At 40.7% G+C, this 25,492-nt stretch overlaps 1 protein-coding gene across 1 annotated transcript in view; it reads left to right on the top strand.

Annotated features, from left to right (window-relative positions):
- The window catches only part of LOC135536903 (unconventional myosin-XV-like), a gene marked incomplete at its 5' end in the record, with an annotated part of 88,417 nt that overhangs the window by 50,225 nt on the left and 12,700 nt on the right, over nucleotides 1–25,492 (top strand). The window contains 4 exons of the mRNA XM_064963125.1: nucleotides 14,792–14,845; nucleotides 15,668–15,749; nucleotides 17,164–17,294; nucleotides 25,306–25,401. Of these exons, the coding sequence (XP_064819197.1) occupies nucleotides 14,792–14,845; nucleotides 15,668–15,749; nucleotides 17,164–17,294; nucleotides 25,306–25,401 (363 nt within the window). The remainder of the gene's footprint in view (nucleotides 1–14,791; nucleotides 14,846–15,667; nucleotides 15,750–17,163; nucleotides 17,295–25,305; nucleotides 25,402–25,492) is intronic.

The following is a 25,492-nucleotide window of genomic DNA, read 5'->3' as shown; positions in this document are numbered from 1 at the left end:
AATACAGTACACAACATAATACAGTACACAACATAATACAGTACACAACATAATACAATACATAACACAATACACAACATAATACAGTACGCAACGTAATACACAACATAACACAATACACAACATAATACAGTACACAATACAATACACAACATAACACAATACACAACACAATACAGTACACAACATAATACACAACATAACACAATACACAACATAATACAGTACACAACATAATACAGTACACAACATAATACACAACATAATACAGTACACAACATAATACAATACACAACATAATACAGTACACAACATAATACAGTACACAACATAATACAGTACACAACATAATACAGTACACAACACAATACACAACATAATACAGTACGCAACATAATACACAACATAATACAGTACGCAACATAATACAGTACACAACATAATACAGTACACAACATAATACAGTACACAACATAATACAGTACACAACATAATACACAACATAATACAGTACGCAACATAATACAGTACACAACATAATACAGTACACAACATAATACACAACATAATACAGTACGCAACATAATACACAACATAATACAGTACACAACATAATACACAACATAATACAGTACACAACATAATACACAACATAATACAGTACGCAACATAATATACAACATAATACAGTACACAACACAATACAGTACACAACATAATACACAACATAATACAATACACAACATAATACAGTACACAACACAACACAACACAATACACAACATAACACAATACACAACATAATACACAACATAACACAATACACAACATAATACAGTACACAACATAATACAGTACGCAACATAATATACAACATAATACAGTACACAACATAACACAATACACAACATAATACACAACATAATACAGTACACAACATAATACAGTACACAACATAATACAGTACACAACATAATACACAACATAATACAGTACGCAACATAATACACAACATAATACAGTACACAACATAATACAGTACACAACACAATACACAACATAATACACAACATAACACAATACACAACATAATACACAACATAATACAGTACACAACATAACACAATACACAACATAACACAGTACACAACATAAACATAATCAACTCAGAATACCTAAGAGTGAATTAAACTATTTTGAAAAAGCAATTAAGGGAATAAACTGGAATGATTTCGTCCTATACAGACGTGGAAGCTGATAGTCAGGTTTTTCTATCCACAATCCAGACTACAATAAATGGCTTCCTAAAAAAAATCAAATCCAAACCTGGCCAAAAGAGCACTCTTCCTTGGCTAAATGGAGAAATCTGGAAATGGATGAAAGAACGAGATTATGCTCTAAAAATAGCCCTAAAATCTAAATTAGAGCATGACAGACGTAGGTTTACCATGTTGACAAATAAGGTGATGAAAGAAATCAGACAGGCCAAGGCAAACTTTTTTCTTAACATAACTGGTGAAGCAAAGGGAAATTCTAAATTGATATGGGAGAATCTAAAAAAGTTAACAGGGAAAGACCATAGTAACACTGCAAAAAGACTAGAAATCATGGTGAATAACAATCTAACACAGGATGCAGTCGAAATAGCAATAGCCTTCAATTCCTACTTTATTAACTCTGTCAGAGTACTGACACAGAACCCCTCCACCGGTTTCTTGGGCTCAGTGCTAGTGAATGACACTCAACCTGTCTTCATCATAAGGGAGGTTTCTGAGTCAAAGGTGAACAAGGTGATTAGCTCACTAAAGAACTCTAAAGCCAAAGATGTGTTTGGGATGGACTCTACCTTTCTTAAAAACTACAAAGAGTCACTCATTGGCCCCATTACTAAGGTCACCAACACATCTATTGGTCTCGGTGTGTTTCCAAGGGTATGGAAGTCAGCCATAATAACGGCCATCTTTAAATCAGGCGACCCTGCTGACGTGAGTAACTACAGGCCCATTAGTATACTACCTGTGGTGTCAAAGGTTGTTGAAAAGTGTGTAGCGGAACAACTGATTGCCCACCTCAACAACAGCCCCTTCACATTACACTCCATGCAGTTTGGCTTCAGAGCGAAACACTCCACAGAAACGGCCAACTGCTTTCTTCTGGAAAATGTGAAGTCCAAGATGGACAAAGGGGGTGCTGTTGGGGCTGTGTTTCTGGACCTAAGGAAGGCTTTTGATACTGTTAACCATGAGATTCTCATCACAAAATTGTCAAAGTTCAACTTTTCCCCTGATGCCTTGAGATGGATGAAATCATACCTTGAAGGCAGAACTCAGTGTGTCAGAGTGAGCAATGAGCTGTCGCCCTATCGTAGCTATGATGTGGGCGTGCCCCAAGGGTCAATACTGGGGCCCCTCCTGTTCAGCCTGTACATTAATGATCTGCCTTCTGTCTGTACTGGGTCTGAAGTTCAAATGTATGCAGATGATAGTGATATATGTGCATGCAAAGAGCAAACAACAAGCTGCACAAGAACTCACTACTGTAATGGTCCAGGTTACAAAGTGGCTCAGTGACTCGTGTTTGCATCTCAATGTGAAAAAACTGTTTGCATGTTCTTCACAAAGAGGGCAACAGATGCTAATGAGCCAGATGTCTATGTGTTAGGGGAGAAGCTCCAGGTGGTATCCAATTTTAAGTACCTTGGCATCATACTTGATTCCAACCTCTCTTTTAAAAAGCATGTGAAAAAGGTAATTCAAATAACTAAATTCAACCTAGCTAATTTCCGATTTATACGAAATTGTTTGACTACAGAGGTAGCAAAACTGTACTTCAACTCTATGATACTCCCCCACTTAACATACTGCTTGACTAGTTGGGCCCAAGCTTGCTGTACAACATTAAAACCTATTCAGTCTGTCTACAAACAGGCTCTCAAAGTGCTTGATAGGAAGTCCAATAGCCATCATCATTGTCACATCCTTAGAAAGGATGAGCTCTTGAGTTGGGAAAATCTTGTGCAATACACCGACGCATGTCTTGTATTCAAGATCCTTAATGGCCTGGCTCCCCCTACACTCAATATTTTTGTTAAACAGAAAACCCAGACATATGGCAGCAGATCCACAAGGTCTGCCATGAGAGGTGACTGTATAGTTCCCCTAAGGAAAAGCACCTTTAGTAAATCTGCATTCTCTGTGAGAGCTTCCCATGTCTGGAATACACTGCCATCAGACACACATAACTGCACCACATATCACACTTTCACAAAATGCTTGAAGACACGGCTAAAGGTCAATCAGATTTGTGAACATGGTCCCTAGCTGTGTGTTGCCGCTTTCCGTAGCTTGTGAGGTGTGGAAACACTTTGTTGCTTTTATGAACGTTGTCTTGTTGCTTTTATGAATTTTGTCTTGCTGCTTTTTGCTCTATGTTGCTCTGTCTGTATGCTACGTCTTGCTTGTTCTATGTTGCTATTGTCTATATTGTAATTGTTTTTAATAACCTGCCCAGGGACTGAGGTTGAAAATTAGCCGGCTGGCTAAAACCGGCACTTTTACTGAAACGTTGATTAATGTGCACTGTCCCCGTTAAAATTAAAATAAACTCAAACTTAACTCAACAAAAAAAAACATAATACAGTACACAACATAATACAGTACACAACATAATACAGTACACAACACAATACAGTACACAACATAATACAGTACACAACATAATACAGTACACAACATAATACAGTACACAACACAGTACACAACACAGTACACAACACAATACAGTACACAACACAATACACAACATAATACAGTACACAACATAATACAGTACACAACACAATACACAACATAATACACGAAATACAGTACACAACATAATACACAACATAATACAGTACACAACATAATACAGTACACAACACAATACAGTACCCAACACAATACAGTACACAACACAATACACAACATAATACAGTACACAACATAATACACAACATAATACAGTACACAACACAATACAACATAATACAGTACACAACATAATACAGTACACAACATAATACACAACACAGTACACAACATAATACAGTACACAACATAATACAGTACACAACACAATACACAAAATAATACACAACATAATACAGTACACAACACAATACACAAAATACACAACATAATACACACCATAACACAATACAGTACACAACACAATACACAACATAATACAGTACACAACATAATACACAACATAATACAGTACACAACACAATACACAAAATAATACACAACATAATACAGTACACAACACAATACACAACATAATACACAACACAATACACAACACACAACATAATACAGTACACAACATAATACATAACATAATACAGTACACAACATAATACACAACATAACACAGTACACAACATAACACAGTACACAACATAATACAGTACACAACATAATACACAAAATAATACACAACATAATACAGTACACAACACAATACACAACATAATACACAACACAATACACAACACACAACATAATACATAACATAATACAGTACACAACATAATACACAACATAACACAGTACACAACATAACACAGTACACAACATAATACATTACACAACATAATACACAACATAACACACAACATAATACAGTACACAACATAATACACAACATAACACACAACATAATACAGTACACAACATAATACATAACATAATACAGTACACAACATAATACAGTACACAACATAATACAGTACACAACATAATACACAACATAACTATACACAACATAATACAATACACAACATAATACATTACACAACATAATACAGTACACAACACAATACACAACATAATACAGTACGCAACATAATACACAACATAACACAATACACAACACAATACAGTACACAACACAATACACAACATAATACAATACACAACATAATACAGTACACAACATAACAGTACACAACATAACAGTACACAACATAATACAGTACACAACACAATACACAACATAATACAGTACACACAGTACACAACATAATACAGTACACAACATAATACAGTACACAACATTATACACAACATAACACAGTACACAACATAATACAGTACGCAACATAATACAGTACACAACATTATACACAACATAACACAGTACACAACATAATACAGTACGCAACATAATACACAACATAACACAATACATTACACAACATAATACAGTACCCAACACAATACAGTACCCAACACAATACAGTACACAACATAATACAGTACACAACATAATACAGTACACAACATAATACACAACATAATACAGTACACAACATAATACAGTACACAACACAATACAGTACACAACACAATACACAACATAATACAGTACACAACATAATACACGAAATACAGTACACAACATAATACACTACATAATACAGTACACAACATAATACAGTACACAACACAATACAGTACCCAACACAATACAGTACACAACACAATACACAACATAATACAGTACACAACATAATACACAACATAATACAGTACACAACACAATACAGTACACAACACAATACACAACATAATACAGTACACAACACAATACAGTACACAACACAATACACAACATAATACAGTACACAACATAATACATAACATAATACAGTACACAACATAATACACAACATAATACAGTACACAACACAATACACAACATAACACAGTACACAACATAATACATTACACAACATAATACACAACATAACAGTACACAACATAATACAGTACACAACATAATACACAACATAATACATTACACAACATAACACAGTACACAACATAATACATTACACAACATAATACAGTACACAACACAATACACAACATAATACAGTACGCAACATAATACATTACACAACATAATACAGTACACAACATAACAGTACACAACATAACAGTACACAACATAATACAGTACACAACATAATACAGTACACAACACAATACACAACATTATACACAACATAACACAATACACAACATACTACAGTACACAACATACTACAATACACAACATAATACAGTACACAACATAATACAGTACACAACATAATACAATACATAATACAGTACACAACATTACACAATACCCAACATAATACAGTACACAACATAATACAATACATAATACAGTACACAACATAATACAGTACACAACATAATACAGTACACAACACAATACAGTACACAACATAATACAATACTGTCAGGACCCGGTTACGAACCTGGGTCTCCGGAGTGAGAAACAGTCACTTAACCAACTGAGCCACGAATAGTCAGCAGAACCCAGAAGATGAGGCAGACACAGCAGTACTTAAGACGGTGTATTTAATAAAGTAAAAAGGAGAAGTCCTTCAATACAAAAATGGCAAATCCAAAAGGTGGTAGGAATAGCACAAAAAAGCCTCAAGAGATACTCAAAAGCAAAAACAGAATTCCACAAGAGCATCCACCGGAATCGACAAGAATACACAGAACACTAGGGCTGGGTGCTAACATACAAACACAGAGCACAGAACTGAGGGAAACTAAGGGTTTAAATACAATCAGGGGAAACGAGGCACAGGTGCAAATAATAATGGGGAACAAGGGAAAAAACATAAGGTCAAAAAGCAAAATGGAGGCATCTAGTGACCAAAACCCGGAACAACCCTGGCCAAATCCTGACAGAATCCCCCCCCTAGGAACGGCTCCTGACGTTCCTACCAGCTCTCTCAGGGTGGAGGGCCCTGAACTGACGAATGAGGTCAGGGTCCAGGATGTCTTTGGCAGGAACCCAGGAGCGCTCCTCGGGACCGAAGCCTTCCCAGTCCACCAGATACTGCCAGGACCGCTGCACCCGGCGGGAATCCAGTATCCGATGGACGGTATAAGCCGGCTGGCCTCCAATGACACGAGGCGGAGGGGGAGGTCTGTCTGCCGGGACAAGGGGAGAAAAAACAACAGGTTTTAACAATGAAATGTGAAATGTGGGATTAATCTTAAGGGATCTGGGTAAGTGTAGGCGATAAGAAACTGGGTTAACTCTCCTGGCAACCTTGAAGGGACCGATGTATTTTTGGGACAGCTTGCGAGACTCCACCCGTAGAGGTAAGTCTCTTGTGGAGAGCCAGACTCTCTGGCCGGGGCGCAGGGTAGGCCCGGGACGGCGACGTCTGTTGGCTTGTTGTTGGTACCTCTGTGAGGAACGCATAAGATTAAGACGGGTCTTCCTCCACATAAGCTGACAGCGTCTGACGAACTTCAAGGCTGAAGGCACTCTGACTTCTGCCTCCTGGTCCGGGAACAATGGAGGAGCATAGCCAAACTGACACTCGTGCGGGGACATACCAGTGGAGGAGGAGCGCAAGGTGTTGTGCGCGTATTCGGCCCAAACAGTAAAGGATGACCATGTGGACGGGTTGTCACGAGTCATACATCGGAGGGTGGTTTCCAGCTCTTGATTCATCCTCTCTGTTTGGCCGTTGGACTCCGGATGGTACCCTGAAGATAGACTGGCAGAAGCCCCCATGAGTTGGCAGAAGGCCTTCCAAAACCTTGAGGCGAACTGGGGACCTCTGTCAGAAACCATATCTTGAGGAATGCCGAAGACTCGGAACACATGATTAATTACCAACTCAGCCGTTTCCTTGGCAGAAGGTAACTTAGTCAGAGGGACGAACCTGGCCGCCTTTGAAAACCTGTCGATTATGACTAGGATAGTAGTATTGCCATGGGATGGAGGAAGTCCAGTAAAAAGTCCAATGAGATATGGGACCAGGGTCTGTGGGGAACAGGTAAAGGGTGAAGGAGTCCTTGAGGGCGGAGGTGAGAAGATTTGCCCTGGCAGCACACGGGACAGGCATTGACGAAAGTGGCAACGTCTTCTCTTATGGTAGGCCACCAGAACTTACGCTGGATGAACTCCAAGGTGCGACCTACGCCCGGATGACAGGTGAGGCGAGAGGAGTGCCCCCACAGAAGGACCTGAGTCCTCACTGCCTTGGGGACAAACAACCGATTGGCAGGACCTCCTTTCGGGTCCGGTTCGCTAGCTTGAGCACGTCTCACGGTATCCTCAACTTGCCACGAGATCGGAGCCACAATCTTAGCAGCAGGAAGGACAGGCATGTCCGTGTCATCTCGAATGGCAGGAGCGTAGACTCGGGACAGGGCATCCGGTTTGAGATTCTTCGACCCGGGCCGATAGGTGAGGATAAACTGGAATCGATTGAAGAAAAGAGACCATCTAGCTTGTCTAGAGTTCAACCGCTTCGCCTGCTGGATATACTCCAGATTTTTGTGGTCCGTAAGCACTTGAAACGGGTGAGAAGCCCCCTCGAGCCAGTGTCTCCATTCCTTCAATGCCATCTTAACCGCTAGGAGTTCACGATCCCCCACATCGTAGTTCCTCTCAGTCGGGGTAAGCCGGTGTGAGAAGAAAGCGCACGGATGAAGCTTCTTGTCTTCACCCCTCTGAGACAGGACAGCTCCAACACCAACCTCTGATGCGTCTACCTCCACCACAAATGGTTCATCCGTAGTCGGTAGTATCAGGATGGGAGCAGAGAGAACGCGCTGCTTGAGTCCTTGGAACGCCGTCTCAGCTTCTCTTCCCCACAAAAACCTTGCATTGCCACCCTTGGTTAAAGCTGAGAGAGGGGCTGCCACCAAGCTGAAGTTCTTGATGAACTTGCGGTAAAAGTTTGAAGCCCAGGAAACGCTGAACTTCCTTAACGGATTTGGGGGTGGGCCAATCCGCTACCGCCCCTACCTTCCTGGGGTCCATTTGGACTCGACCGGGTTCCACTACAAATCCCAGGAATTGTACTCGGGATGAATGGAATTCACATTTTTCCGGCTTAACGTACAGATGGCTGTCCAGGAGGCGTTTGAGTACTTGTCTGACATGCTTAGTGTGTTCTTGAAGGGAGCTCGAAAAGATGAGGATGTCATCCAAGTAAACGAACACAAATATGTTAAGCATATCCCTAAGCACATCGTTTATGAGCGCTTGGAACACCGCTGGGGCGTTGGTCAGGCCGAAGGGCATCACCAAGTATTCATAGTGACCAGTAGGCGTGTTGAAAGCGGTCTTCCACTCGTCACCAGGTCTGATCCGCACAAGATGGTATGCGTTTTGCAGGTCAAGCTTAGTGAAAACAACTGCTTCCTGGAGCAGCTCGAAGGCTGTGGCCATAAGGGGTGGCGGGTAACGGTTACGGACGGTTATGGCATTGAGTCCCCGGTAGTCGATGGACGTAATCCACCGTCTTTCTTGGCCACAAAGAAAAACCCTGCTCCCGCCGGGGAGGTGGATGGACGCATGAGGCCTGCTTCCAGAGCGTCCTTGATGTAGGTATCCATAGCAGCTCGTTCGGGTGGAGATAGGGAAAAGATCCGACCCCTGGGGGGGCAAGTGCCCGGAAACAGGTTGATGGGGCAATCGTAAGGTCTATGGGGTGGTAGCATGGTGGCCCTCTGTTTGCTAAACACCAGTTTGAGGTCATGGTAACACTCGGGAACTCGGGTCAGGTCGATGGATTCTAAAGACTCGGGAGTAGAACTCGGGAATTCTGGAAAATACAAGTAGCTTGGCACGTAGGACCCCACTGCTTGATAGTGCCCACAGACCAGTCGATGTGAGGGTTATGGCTGTGAAGCCAGGGGTATCCAAGGACGAGAGGGAACTCGGAACAGGAGATCAAATGAAAGTTCATCAATTCCTGGTGTTGTGAAACTGAAAGTCGCAAGGAGGTAGTGACATGAGTGACAAGTCCAGATCCCAAAGGGCTTCCATCCAATGTAGTAACCCTCATGGGGTCACTTAGAGGTTCAGAGGGAACGCCATTCTCCTTCGCCCAGACACCATCCATGAAGTTACCTGCGGCTCCAGAGTCTACCAAGGCTTGAAGGTGAAGCTTGTGGTTGTCCCAGGAGAGGGTGACTGGAATGAGCAGACGGGAGTTGGACGGATGGGAGGAGGTTATGTTTCCCGTTACAGTTCCCCCGGTCTGTACGGGACAGAGCGTTTCCCTGGAGCCCGGGACACGTGGAACGGAAATGGCCCGGTTTGCCGCAATATAGACAGCGTCGCTCCCTCATCCGGCGGTCTCTCTCAGCCTGGGAGATGCGTCCAATCTGCATGGGTTCCGATGGAGCCAGCGAGGATAAAGGTGGGGACTCGGAGCTGGGACTGATAGGGGCTAGAGGTCTACGGTTGAGTTCTCTATCTCTCAGACGCTGGTCAATGCGTGAGGCCAACTTGATCAGGGACTCGAGATTGTCCGGTGGTTCCCGAGTGGCCAGTTCATCTTGGATAGTGTCGGAAAGGCCTTTCAGAAAGCACACCGTGAGCGCCTCGTTGTTCCAGCCACTTGCTGCTGCCACCGTGCGGAACTGGATGGCATAGTCCGTCACGCTGCGCCAACCTTGGTGGAGAGTCAGGAGCTGTTTGGCTGAGTCAGAACCACTGCTTGGGCCTTGAAACACTCGTTTGAATTCCTCAGCAAAGGCAGAGTAGCTGGCACAGCAGGAACTATGGGCATCCCACACAGCAGTAGCCCAGGCCAGGGCTTTTCCGACAGCAGGGTGATGATATAAGCGATCTTAGACCGGTCGGTGGGAAACGACGAGGGTTGTAGCTCAAAGGAGAGAGAACATTGGGTGAGAAACCCTTTACAAGCACTTGGATCACCTGAGAACCGTTGGGGAGGTGGAAGACGAGGTTCAGCCAGGGGGTTAACTGCCATGGGTACGTGAATCTGAGGTACTGGGACAGGAACTGTTGCCGGGGTAAGACGATCAGATATTTGCTTAATGGAAGTCAGCATCTCCGACAGAAGATGAGAATGTCTAGCCATTAAGGCCTCTTGCTGAACCAGGGCGGCTTCGTGGCGTTGGACAGTCTCCTGGTGGTGGGACAGCATGGCAAAAAGGTCCTGGGAACTGGCTGCCTCTGGGTTCATTTTTGGCTCTGTGTTTCTGTCAGGACCCGGTTACGAACCTGGGTCTCCGGAGTGAGAAACAGTCACTTAACCAACTGAGCCACGAATAGTCAGCAGAACCCAGAAGATGAGGCAGACACAGCAGTACTTAAGACGGTGTATTTAATAAAGTAAAAAGGAGAAGTCCTTCAATACAAAAATGGCAAATCCAAAAGGTGGTAGGAATAGCACAAAAAAGCCTCAAGAGATACTCAAAAGCAAAAACAGAATTCCACAAGAGCATCCACCGGAATCGACAAGAATACACAGAACACTAGGGCTGGGTGCTAACATACAAACACAGAACACAGAACTGAGGGAAACTAAGGGTTTAAATACAATCAGGGAAAACGAGGCACAGGTGCAAATAATAATGGGGAACAAGGGAAAAAACATAAGGTCAAAAAGCACAATGGGGGCATCTAGTGACCAAAACCCGGAACAACCCTGGCCAAATCCTGACAGTTCTAGTTAGGGTTAATAATGATCTGTTCTAGTTAGGGTTAATAATGATCTGTTCTAGTTAGGGTTAGTAATGACCTGTTCTAGTTAGGGTTAATAATGATCTGTTCTAGTTAGGGTTAGTAATGACCTGTTCTAGTTAGGGTTAATAATGGCCTGTTAGTAAAGCTGACCTGTTCTAGTTAGGGTTAGTAATGACCTGTTCTAGTTAGGGTTAATAATGATCTGTTCTAGTTAGGGTTAATAATGATCTGTTCTAGTTAGGGTTAGTAATGACCTGTTCTAGTTAGGGTTAATAATGACCTGTTCTAGTTAGGGTTAATAATGATCTGTTCTAGTTAGGGTTAGTAATGACCTGTTCTAGTTAGGGTTAATAATGACCTGTTCTAGTTAGGGTTAGTAAACCTGACCTGTTCTAGTTAGGGTTAATAATGATCTGTTCTAGTTAGGGTTAATAATGACCTGTTCTAGTTAGGGTTAATAATTACCTGTTCTAGTTAGGGTTAATAATGACCTGTTCTAGTTAGGGTTAATAATGACCTGTTCTAGTTAGGGTTAATAATGACCTGTTCTAGTTAGGGTTAATAATGACCTGTTCTAGTTAGGGTTAATAATGACCTGTTCTAGTTAGGGTTAATAATGATCTGTTCTAGTTAGGATTAATAATGATCTGTTCTAGTTAGGGTTAGTAATGACCTGTTCTAGTTAGGGTTAATAATGATCTGTTAGTAAAGCTGACCTGTTCTAGTTAGGGTTAATAATGACCTGTTCTAGTTAGGGTTAGTAATGACCTGTTCTAGTTAGGGTTAATAATGACCTGTTAGTAAAGCTGACCTGTTCTAGTTAGGGTTAGTAATGACCTGTTCTAGTTAGGGTTAATAATGATCTGTTCTAGTTAGGGTTAGTAATGACCTGTTCTAGTTAGGGTTAGTAATGACCTGTTCTAGTTAGGGTTAATAATGACCTGTTCTAGTTAGGGTTAATAATGACCTGTTCTAGTTAGGGTTAGTAAACCTGACCTGTTCTAGTTAGGGTTAGTAATGACCTGTTCTAGTTAGGGTTAGTAATGACCTGTTCTAGTTAGGGTTAATAATGATCTGTTCTAGTTAGGGTTAATAATGACCTGTTCTAGTTAGGGTTAGTAAACCTGACCTGTTCTATTTAGGGTTAATAATGATCTGTTCTAGTTAGGGTTAATAATGATCTGTTCTAGTTAGGGTTAATAATGACCTGTTCTAGTTAGGGTTAGTAAACCTGACCTGTTCTAGTTAGGGTTAATAATGATCTGTTCTAGTTAGGGTTAATAATGATCTGTTCTAGTTAGGGTTAATAATGACCTGTTCTAGTTAGGGTTAGTAAACCTGACCTGTTCTAGTTAGGGTTAATAATGACCTGTTCTAGTTAGGGTTAATAATGATCTGTTAGTAAAGCTGACCTGTTCTAGTTAGGGTTAGTAATGACCTGTTCTAGTTAGGGTTAATAATGACCTGTTCTAGTTAGGGTTAATAATGATCTGTTCTAGTTAGGGTTAGTAATGATCTGTTCTAGTTAGGGTTAGTAATGACCTGTTCTAGTTAGGGTTAATAATGATCTGTTCTAGTTAGGATTAATAATGACCTGTTCTAGTTAGGGTTAATAATGACCTGTTCTAGTTAGGGTTAATAATGATCTGTTCTAGTTAGGGTTAGTAATGATCTGTTCTAGTTAGGGTTAGTAATGACCTGTTCTAGTTAGGGTTAATAATGATCTGTTCTAGTTAGGATTAATAATGACCTGTTCTAGTTAGGGTTAATAATGACCTGTTCTAGTTAGGGTTAATAATGATCTGTTCTAGTTAGGGTTAATAATGACCTGTTCTAGTTAGGGTTAGTAAACCTGACCTGTTCTAGTTAGGGTTAATAATGACCTGTTCTAGTTAGGGTTAATAATGATCTGTTAGTAAAGCTGACCTGTTCTAGTTAGGGTTAGTAATGACCTGTTCTAGTTAGGGTTAATAATGACCTGTTCTAGTTAGGGTTAATAATGATCTGTTCTAGTTAGGGTTAGTAATGATCTGTTCTAGTTAGGGTTAGTAATGACCTGTTCTAGTTAGGGTTAATAATGATCTGTTCTAGTTAGGGTTAATAATGACCTGTTCTAGTTAAGGTTAATAATGATCTGTTAGTAAAGCTGACCTGTTCTAGTTAGGGTTAATAATGACCTGTTCTAGATAGGGTTAGTAATGATCTGTTCTAGTTAGGGTTAATAATGACCTGTTCTAGTTAGGGTTAATAATGACCTGTTCTAGTTAGGGTTAGTAATGACCTGTTCTAGTTAGGGTTAATAATGACCTGTTAGTAAAGCTGACCTGTTCTAGTTAGGGTTAGTAATGATCTGTTAGTAAAGCTGACCTGTTCTAGTTAGGGTTAATAATGACCTGTTAGTAAAGCTGACCTGTTCTAGTTAGGGTTAATAATGATCTGTTCTAGTTAGGATTAATAATGACCTGTTCTAGTTAGGGTTAATAATGACCTGTTCTAGTTAGGGTTAATAATGACCTGTTCTAGTTAGGGTTAGTAATGACCTGTTCTAGTTAGGGTTAGTAATGACCTGTTCTAGTTAGGGTTAGTAATGACCTGTTTTAGTTAGGGTTAATAATGACCTGTTCTAGTTAGGGTTAATAATGACCTGTTCTAGTTAGGGTTAGTAATGATCTGTTAGTAAAGCTGACCTGTTCTAGTTAGGGTTAATAATGATCTGTTCTAGTTAGGGTTAATAATGACCTGTTCTAGTTAGGGTTAGTAATGATCTGTTCTAGTTAGGGTTAGTAATGATCTGTTCTAGTTAGGGTTAATAATGACCTGTTCTAGTTAGGGTTAATAATGATCTGTTCTAGTTAGGGTTAATAATGATCTGTTCTAGTTAGGGTTAATAATGATCTGTTCTAGTTAGGGTTAATAATGACCTGTTCTAGTTAGGGTTAGTAATGATCTGTTCTAGTTAGGGTTAATAATGACCTGTTCTAGTTAGGGTTAATAATGATCTGTTCTAGTTAGGGTTAGTAATGATCTGTTCTAGTTAGGGTTAATAATGATCTGTTCTAGTTAGGGTTAATAATGATCTGTTCTAGTTAGGGTTAGTAATGACCTGTTCTAGTTAGGGTTAGTAATGACCTGTTCTAGTTAGGGTTAATAATGATCTGTTCTAGTTAGGGTTAGTAAAGCTGACCTGTTCTAGTTAGGGTTAATAATGACCTGTTCTAGTTAGGGTCAATAATGTTTTATTCTGTTGTAGATGAAGCTGGAGGCCCGCAGGAAAGCAGAGGAGGAGAGGAGGAGGAGAGAGGAGGTGAGTAGAGGAGAGGAGGAACGAAAAGTAGTAGGAAATAATATGAGGAAAGGAGAGGGAGGAGGAGAGAGGAGGTGAGGAGAGGAGGAGGGGGTGCATAGAGGAAGAGGAGGAGGAGGGAGATGGTGAGTAGAGGAGGGAGAGAAGGAGATGGTGAGTAGAGGAGGAGGGAGATGGAGAGTAGAGGAGGAGGAAGAGGAGGGCGATGGTGAGTAGAGGAGAGGAGGTGGAGAGGAGAGGAGGGGGAGAGGAGGAGGAGATGAGAGGAGGGGGAGAGGAGGAGGGAGATGGTGAGTAGAGGAGGGAGAGAAGGAGATGATGAGTAGAGGAGGAGGGAGATGGAGAGTAGAGGAGGAGGAAGAGGAGGGCGATGGTGAGTAGAGGAGAGGAGGGGGAGAGGAGGAGGAGATGAGAGGAGGGGGAGAGGAGGAGGGAGATGGTGAGTAGAGGAGTGGAGAGGGAGAGGAGAGGAGGGGGAGAGGACGAGGGAGATGGTGAGTAGAGGAGAGGAGGGGGAGAGGGGGAGGGAGAGGAGAGGAGGGGGGAGAGGACGAGGGAGATGGTGAGTAGAGGAAAAGAGGGGGAGAGGGGGAGGGAGATGGAGAGGAGGAGGAGATGAGAGGAGGGGGAGAGGAGGAGGGAGATGGTGAGTAGAGGAGAGGAGAGGAGGGGGAGAGGAGGAGGGAGATAGAGAGGAGGAGGGAGGCATCTCTTACATCTTGCTGTGTGTGTGTGTGTGTGTGTGTGTGTGTGTGTGTGTGTGTGTGTGTGTGTGTGTGTGTGTGTGTGTGTGTGTGTGTGTGTGTGTGTGTGTGTGTGTAGGAGCTGACGAAGAGAGAGGTGGTTAACGTCACACACCTGGTGATCCCTGCCGAGCTTGGCTCTTTACTGCAGGCTGCATCAGGTTAGTGTGCTCCTCACGTCTCTCTGTCTAGCTCTGGTCCAGCTCCTCACGTCTCTCTGTCTAGCTCTGGTCCAGCTCCTCACGTCTCTCTGTCTAGCTCTGGTCCAGCTCCTCACGTCTCTCTGTCTAGCTCTGGTCCAGCTCCTCACGTCTCTCTGTCTAGCTCTGGTCCAGCTCCTCACGTCTCTCTGTCTAGCTCTGGTCCAGTTCCTCACGTCTCTCTGTCTAGCTCTGGCCCAGTTCCTCACGTCTCTCTGTCTAGCTCTGGTCCAGTTCCTCACGTCTCTATGTCTAGCTCTGGTCCAGGTCCTCATTGTGTCTAGGTGGCAGAGAGCTCCAATCTGAGTGTCTAGCTCTGGTCCAGCTCCTCACGTCTCTCTGTGTGTCTAGGTGGCAGAGAGCTCCATTCTGAGTGTCTAGCTCTGGTCCAGCTCCTCACGTCTCTCTGTGTCTAGGTGGCAGAGAGCTCCATTCTGAGTGTCTAGCTCTGGTCCAGCTCCTCACGTCTCTCTGTCTAGCTCTGGTCCAGTTCCTCACGTCTCTCTGTCTAGCTCTGGTCCAGTTCCTCACGTCTCTCTGTCTAGCTCTGGCCCAGTTCCTCACGTCTCTCTGTCTAGCTCTGGTCCAGTTCCTCACGTCTCTATGTCTAGCTCTGGTCCAGGTCCTCATTGTGTCTAGGTGGCAGAGAGCTCCAATCTGAGTGTCTAGCTCTGGTCCAGCTCCTCACGTCTCTCTGTGTGTCTAGGTGGCAGAGAGCTCCATTCTGAGTGTCTAGCTCTGGTCCAGCTCCTCACGTCTCTCTGTGTGTCTAGGTGGCAGAGAGCTCCATTCTGAGTGTCTAGCTCTGGTCCAGCTCCTCACATCTCTCTGTGTGTCTAGGTGGCAGAGAGCTCCATTCTGAGTGTCTAGCTCTGGTCCAGCTCCTCACATCTCTCTGTGTGTCTAGGTGGCAGAGAGCTCCATTCTGAGTGTCTAGCTCTGGTCCAGCTCCTCACGTCTCTCTGTGTGTCTAGGTGGCAGAGAGCTCCATTCTGAGTGTCTAGCTCTGGTCCAGCTCCTCACGTCTCTCTGTGTGTCTAGGTTGCAGAGAGCTCCATTCTGAGTGTCTAGCTCTGGTCCAGCTCCTCACGTCTCTCTGTGTGTCTAGGTGGCAGAGAGCTCCATTCTGAGTGTCTAGCTCTGGTCCAGCTCCTCACGTCTCTCTGTGTGTCTAGGTGGCAGAGAGCTCCAATCTGAGTGTCTAGCTCTGGTCCAGCTCCTCACGTCTCTCTGTGTGTCTAGGTGGCAGGGGCTCCAATCTGAGTGTCTAGCTCTGGTCCAGCTCCTCACGTCTCTCTGTGTGTCTAGGTGGCAGAGAGCTCCATTCTGAGTGTCTAGCTCTGGTCCAGCTCCTCACGTCTCTCTGTGTGTCTAGGTGGCAGAGAGCTCCATTCTGAGTGTCTAGCTCTGGTCCAGGCACCACACATCCAGGAGCAGAACCAGCTGACTCTGCCGCTGGACATCAACGACTACCCCTTCAGCCGCTACGCACAACTCTACTTCAGGGTAACGCACCACTCATTCAATTCAATTCTCTCTCCCTGTACACTCTGGTTCATTCAATTCAGTTCTCTCTCCCTGTACACTCTGGTTCATTCAATTCAGTTCTCTCTCCCTGTACACTCTGGTTCATTCAATTCAATTATCTCTCCCTGTACACTCTGGTTCATTCAATTCAGTTCTCTCTCCCTGTACACTCTGGTTCATTCAATTCAATTCAATTATCTCTCCCTGTACACTCTTTCATTCAATTCAATTATCTCTCCCTGTACCCTCTGTTTCATTCAATTCAATTCAATTCTCTCTCCCTGTACATTCTATTTCATTCAATTCAATTCAAATATCTCTCCCTGTACATTTTGTTTTGTTCAATTCAATTCTCTCTCCCTGTACATTCTGTGTTGTTCAATTCAATTCTCTCTCCCTGTACACTCTTTCATAAAATTAAATGTAATTCTCTCTCCCTGTACATTCGATTTCAATCAATTCAATTCAATTCGCTCTCCCTGTACACTCTTTCATTAAATTAAATTGACTTCTCTCTCTTTGTACACTCTCTCTTTGTTTCATTCAGTTCAAATTTCGCTATCTGTACATTCTATTTCATTCAATTCAAATTCCAGGTCAGTCTGTCAATTTAATGCCTCTCAATTCCAATGTTAGGTCAAATCCGAGAATACAATTCCCAATTCAATATTATCCCCAACATTTCCACAAATTTCAATTCAATTCTCTCAGGCTTTCAGTCATATCAGTGTTCAGACAGCCTCGTTATATTGGAAATACAGACAGCCTGGTTATATTGGAAATATAAAATACAGACAGCCTCGTTATATTGGAAATATAAGATACAGACAGCCTAGTTATATTGGAAATACAGACAGCCTAGTTATATTGGAAATATAAAATACAGACAGCCTAGTTATATTGGAAATATAAAATACAGACAGCCTAGTTATATTGGAAATATAAGATGCAGACAGCCTAGTTATATTGGAAATATAAAATACAGACAGCCTAGTTATATTGGAAATATAAAATACAGACAGCCTAGTTATATTGGAAATACAGACAGCCTAGTTATATTGGAAATACAGACAGCCTAGTTATATTGGAAATACAGACAGCCTAGTTATATTGGAAATATAAAATACAGACAGCCTAGTTATATTGGAAATACAGACAGCCTAGTTATATTGGAAATACAGACAGCCTAGTTATATTGGAAATACAGACAGCCTAGTTATATTGGAAATATAAAATACAGACAGCCTAGTTATATTGGAAATATAAAATACAGACAGCCTAATTATATTGGAAATACAGACAGCCTAGTTATATTGGAAATACAGACAGCCTAGTTATATTGGAAATATAAAATACAGACAGCCTAGTTATATTGGAAATATAAAATACAGACAGCCTAGTTATATTGGAAATATAAAATACAGACAGCCTAGTTATATTGGAAATATAAAATACAGACAGCCTAGTTATATTGGAAATATAAAATACAGACAGCCTAGTTATATTGGAAATATAAAATACAGACAGCCTAGTTATGTTGGAAATATAAAATACAGACAGCCTAGTTATGTTGGAAATATAAAATACAGACAGCCTAGTTATATTGGAAATATAAAATACAGACAGCCTAGTTATATTGGAAATATAAAATACAGACAGCCTAGTTATATTGGAAATATAAAATACAGACAGCCTAGTTATGTTGGAAATATAAAATACAGACAGCCTAGTTATGTTGGAAATAAAGAAATACAGACCTCCTAGTTATATTGGAAATAAAGAAATACAGACAGCCTAGTTATATTGGAAATACAGACAGCCTAGATATATTGGAAATATAGAAATACAGACAGCCTAGTTATATTGGAAATATAGAAATACGGACAGCCTAGTTATATTGGAAATAAAGAAATACAGACAGCCTAGTTGTATTGGAAATAAAGAAATACAGACAGCCTAGTTATATTGGAAATATAGAAATACAGACAGCCTAGTTATATTGGAAATATAGAAATACAGACAGCCTAGTTGTATTGGAAATATAGAAATACAGACAGCCTAGTTATGTTGGAAATAAAGAAATACAGACAGCCTAGTTATATTGGAAATAAAGAAATACAGACAGCCTAGTTATATTGGAAATAAAGAAATACAGACAGCCTAGTTGTATTGGAAATATAGAAATACAGACAGCCTAGTTGTATTGGAAATATAGAAATACGGACAGCCTAGTTATATTGGAAATACAGACAGCCTAGCTATATTGGAAATATAGAAATACGGACAGCCTAGTTATATTGGAAATACAGACAGCCTAGATATATTGGAAATATAGAAATACAGACAGCCTAGTTATATTGGAAATATAGAAATACAGACAGCCTAGTTATATTGGAAATATAAGATACAGACAGCCTAGTTATATTGGAAATATAAAATACAGACAGCCTAGTTATATTGGAAATACAGACAGCCTAGTTATATTGGAAATATAAAATACAGACAGCCTAGTTATATTGGACATACAGACAGCCTAGTTATATTGGAAATATAAAATACAGACAGCCTAGTTATATTGGAAATATAAAATACAGACAGCCTAGTTATATTGGAAATATAAGATACAGACAGCCTAGTTATATTGGAAATATAAAATACAGACAGCCAAGTTATATTGGAAATACAGACAGCCTAGTTATATTGGAAATATAAAATACAGACAGCCTAGTTATATTGGAAATACAGACAGCCTAGTTATATTGGAAATATACAATACAGACAGCCTAGTTATATTGGAAATATAAAATACAGACAGCCTAGTTATATTGGAAATATAAAATACAGACAGCCTAGTTATATTGGAAATATAAAATACAGACAGCCTAGTTATGTTGGAAATATAAAATACAGACAGCCTAGTTATGTTGGAAATATAAAATACAGACAGCCTAGTTATATTGGAAATATAAAATACAGACAGCCTAGTTATATTGGAAATAAAGAAATACAGACAGCCTAGTTATATTGGAAATATAGAAATAAGGACAGCCTAGTTATATTGGAAATACAGACAGCCTAGATATATTGGAAATATAGAAATACAGACAGCCTAGTTATATTGGAAATATAGAAATACAGACAGCCTAGTTGTATTGGAAATAAAGAAATACAGACAGCCTAGTTATATTGGAAATGTAGAAATACAGACAGCCTAGTTATATTGGAAATATAGAAATACAGACAGCCTAGATATATTGGAAAAATATAATTACAGACAGCCTAGTTATATTGGAAATACAGAAATACAGACAGCCTGGTTATATTGGAAATATAGAAATACAGACAGCCTAGTTATATTGGAAATACAGACAGCCTAGTTATATTGGAAATATAGAAATACAGACAGCCTAGTTATATTGGAAATACAGAAATACAGACAGCCTAGTTATATTGGAAATACAGAAATACAGACAGCCTAGTTATATTGGAAATATAGAAATACAGACAGCCTAGTTATATTGGAAATACAGACAGCCTAGATATATTGGAAATATAGAAATACAGACAGCCTAGTTATATTGGAAATATAGAAATACAGACAGCCTAGTTGTATTGGAAATAAAGAAATACAGACAGCCTAGTTATATTGGAAATAAAGAAATACAGACAGCCTAGTTATATTGGAAATATATAAATACAGACCACCTATTTATATTGGAAATATAGAAATACAGACAGCCTAGTTATATTGGAAATACAGACAGCCTAGTTATATTGGAAATATAGAAATACAGACAGCCTAGTTATATTGGAAATACAGACAGCCTAGTTATATTGGAAGTACAGACAGCCTAGTTATATTGGAAATATAGAAATACAGACAGCCTAGTTATATTGGAAATACAGACAGCCTAGTTATATTGGAAATACAGACAGCCTAGTTATATTGGAAATACAGACAGCCTAGTTATATTGGAAATATAAAATACAGACAGCCTAGTTATATTGGACATACAGACAGCCTAGTTATATTGGAAATATAAAATACAGACAGCCTAGTTATATTGGAAATATAAAATACAGACAGCCTAGTTATATTGGAAATATAAGATACAGACAGCCTAGTTATATTGGAAATATAAAATACAGACAGCCAAGTTATATTGGAAATACAGACAGCCTAGTTATATTGGAAATATAAAATACAGACAGCCTAGTTATATTGGAAATACAGACAGCCTAGTTATATTGGAAATATACAATACAGACAGCCTAGTTATATTGGAAATATAAAATACAGACAGCCTAGTTATATTGGAAATATAAAATACAGACAGCCTAGTTATATTGGAAATATAAAATACAGACAGCCTAGTTATGTTGGAAATATAAAATACAGACAGCCTAGTTATGTTGGAAATATAAAATACAGACAGCCTAGTTATATTGGAAATATAAAATACAGACAGCCTAGTTATATTGGAAATAAAGAAATACAGACAGCCTAGTTATATTGGAAATATAGAAATAAGGACAGCCTAGTTATATTGGAAATACAGACAGCCTAGATATATTGGAAATATAGAAATACAGACAGCCTAGTTATATTGGAAATATAGAAATACAGACAGCCTAGTTGTATTGGAAATAAAGAAATACAGACAGCCTAGTTATATTGGAAATGTAGAAATACAGACAGCCTAGTTATATTGGAAATATAGAAATACAGACAGCCTAGATATATTGGAAAAATATAATTACAGACAGCCTAGTTATATTGGAAATACAGAAATACAGACAGCCTGGTTATATTGGAAATATAGAAATACAGACAGCCTAGTTATATTGGAAATACAGACAGCCTAGTTATATTGGAAATATAGAAATACAGACAGCCTAGTTATATTGGAAATACAGAAATACAGACAGCCTAGTTATATTGGAAATACAGAAATACAGACAGCCTAGTTATATTGGAAATATAGAAATACAGACAGCCTAGTTATATTGGAAATACAGACAGCCTAGATATATTGGAAATATAGAAATACAGACAGCCTAGTTATATTGGAAATATAGAAATACAGACAGCCTAGTTGTATTGGAAATAAAGAAATACAGACAGCCTAGTTATATTGGAAATAAAGAAATACAGACAGCCTAGTTATATTGGAAATATATAAATACAGACCACCTATTTATATTGGAAATATAGAAATACAGACAGCCTAGTTATATTGGAAATACAGACAGCCTAGTTATATTGGAAGAAATACAGACAGCCTAGTTATATTGGAAATATAGAAATACAGACAGCCTAGTTATATTGGAAATACAGACAGCCTAGTTATATTGGAAATACAGACAGCCTAGTTATATTGGAAATACAGACAGCCTAGTTATATTGGAAATATAGAAATACAGACAGCCTAGTTATATTGGAAATACAGACAGCCTAGTTATATTGGAAATACAGACAGCCTAGTTATATTGGAAATACAGACATAACGTTGAACAGAATGAAAATGAATCCTGCAGTCAATGTTTGATACAATGTCCATTCATTCCATTCATATAGAAATATAGACAGCCTAGCGTCCATTCATTACCTGGGAAATGTTAAAATACCAAATTCTAATGCAATTCCAAAGATTAAATGTTTTACAATTTAAAATTAAATTGCAATTCAGAAAGTCCAAACAGTCGAATTCTAATTCAATTCCGAAACTTGAAGATGGTTGAAATTCTAAATGAATTCCACATAAATTCTCCTCATCTTGAGTGAATTCAAGAATTTAATTGGAATTTCAAATGAGACTGGAATTGACACCAACCCTGACGTACACATGTCTAATCTCCAGGGTCTGACCCCTGACCCTCTCTCTGTTACGAGCCTATGGGATATGTTTCGTATTGCATCAAACAACAACATTGACGAATACGCTGATTCGGTGAGCGAGTTCATTAGAACGTGCGTTGAAGATGTCGTTCCCATAGCATCGATTTAAACATTCCCAAACCAGAAACCGTGGATTGATGGCAGCATTCGCGTGAAACTGAAAGCGCAAACCACTGCTTTTAATCAGTGCAAGGTGACCGGAAACATGACCGAATACAAACAGTGTAACTATTCCCTCTGCAAGGCAATCAAACTTTGAGAGACTAGTCAAGGACCATATCACCTCCACCCTACCTGCCACCCTAAACCCACTCCAATTTGCTTACCGCCCAAATAGGTCCACAGACGATGCAATCTCAACCACACTGCACACTGCCCTTACCCAAATGGACAAGAGGAATACCTATGTGAGAATGCTGTTCCTCGACTACAGCTCGGCATTTAACACCATAGTACCCTCCAAGCTCGTCATCAAGCTCGAGACCCTGGGTCTCGACCCCGCCCTGTGCAACTGGGTACTGGACTTCCTGACGGGCCGCCCCCAGGTGGTGAGGGTAGGCAACAACATCTCCACCCCGCTGATCCTCAACACTGGAGCCCCACAAGGGTGCGTTCTGAGCCCTCTGCTGTACTCCCTGTTCACCCACGACTGCGTGGCCACGCACGCCTCCAACTCAATCATCAAGTTTACGGACGACACAACAGTGGTAGGCTTGATTACCAACAACGACGAGACGGCATACAGGGAGGAGGTGAGGGCCCTCGGAGTGTGGTGTCAGGAAAATAACCTCACACTCAACGTCAACAAAACTAAGGAGATGATTGTGGACTTCAGGAAACAGCAGAGGGAACACCCCCCTATCCACATCGATGGAACAGTAGTGGAGAGGGTAGTAAGTTTCAAGTTCCTCGGCGTACACATCACAGACAAATTGAATTGGTCCACTCACACAGACAGCATCGTGAAGAAGGCGCAGCAGCGCCTCTTCAACCTCAGGAGGCTGAAGAAATCGGCTTGTCACCAAAAGCACTCACAAACCTCTACAGATGCACAATCGAGAGCATCCTGGCGGGCTGTATCACCACCTGGTACGGCAACTGCTCCGTCCACAACCGTAAGGCTCTCCAGAGGGTAGTGAGGTATGCACAACGCATCACCGGGGGCAAACTACCTGCCCTCCAGGACACCTACACCACCCGATGTCACAGGAAGGCCATAAAGATCATCAAGGACAACAACCACCCGAGCCACTGCCTGTTCACCCCGCTATCATCCAGAAGGCGAGGTCAGTACAGGTGCATCAAAGCTGGGACCGAGAGACTGAAAAACAGTTTCTATCTCAAGGCCATCAGACTGTTAAACAGCCACCACTAACATTGAGTGGCTGCTGCCAACACACTGACACTGACTCAACTCCAGCCACTTTAATAATGGGAATTGATGGGAAATTATGTAAAATATATCACTAGCCACTTTAAACAATGCTACCTAATATAATGTTTACATACCCTACATTATTCATCTCATATGTATACGTATATACTGTACTCTATCATCTACTGCATCCTTATGTAATACATGTGTCACTAGCCGCTTTAACTATGCCACTTTGTTTACATACTCATCTCATATGTATATACTGTACTCGATACCATCTACTGTTTCTTGCCTATGCTGCTCTGTACCATCACTCATTCATATATCTTTATGTACATATTCTTTATCCCCCTACACTTGTGTCTATAAGGTAGTAGTTTTGGGAATTGTTAGCTAGATTACTTGTTGGTTATTACTGCATTGTCGGAACTAGAAGCACAAGCATTTCGCTACACTCGCATTAACATCTGCTAACCATGTGTATGTGACAAATAAAATTTGATTTGATTTGATGTTTGGGATGCTAATGGTTCCCTTGGAGAGGACCCTGACGTACACATGTCTAATCTCCAGGGTCTGACCCCTGACCCCTGACCCTCTCTCTGCTAGGAGCCTATGTTTGGGATGCTAACGGTTCCCTTGGAGAGGACCCTGACGTACACATGTCTAATATCCAGGGTCTGACCCCTGACCCCTGACCCTCTCTCTGCTAGGAGCCTATGTTTGGGATGCTAACGGTTCCCTTGGAGAGGACCCTGACATGTACAGATGAGGACCTCCGACAGGGAGCTCTGGAGCTGTTCATTATGGTGAGTCCTGTTCATTATGGTGAGTCTGTTCATTATGGTGAGTCCTGTTCATTATGGTGAGTCCTGTTCATTATGGTGAGTCCTGTTCATT

This window comes from Oncorhynchus masou, unplaced genomic scaffold (genome assembly GCF_036934945.1).
Source record: "Oncorhynchus masou masou isolate Uvic2021 unplaced genomic scaffold, UVic_Omas_1.1 unplaced_scaffold_682, whole genome shotgun sequence".
Classification (NCBI taxonomy): Eukaryota; Metazoa; Chordata; class Actinopteri; order Salmoniformes; family Salmonidae; genus Oncorhynchus; species Oncorhynchus masou.
This window is presented reverse-complemented; position numbering and strand designations above follow the sequence as displayed.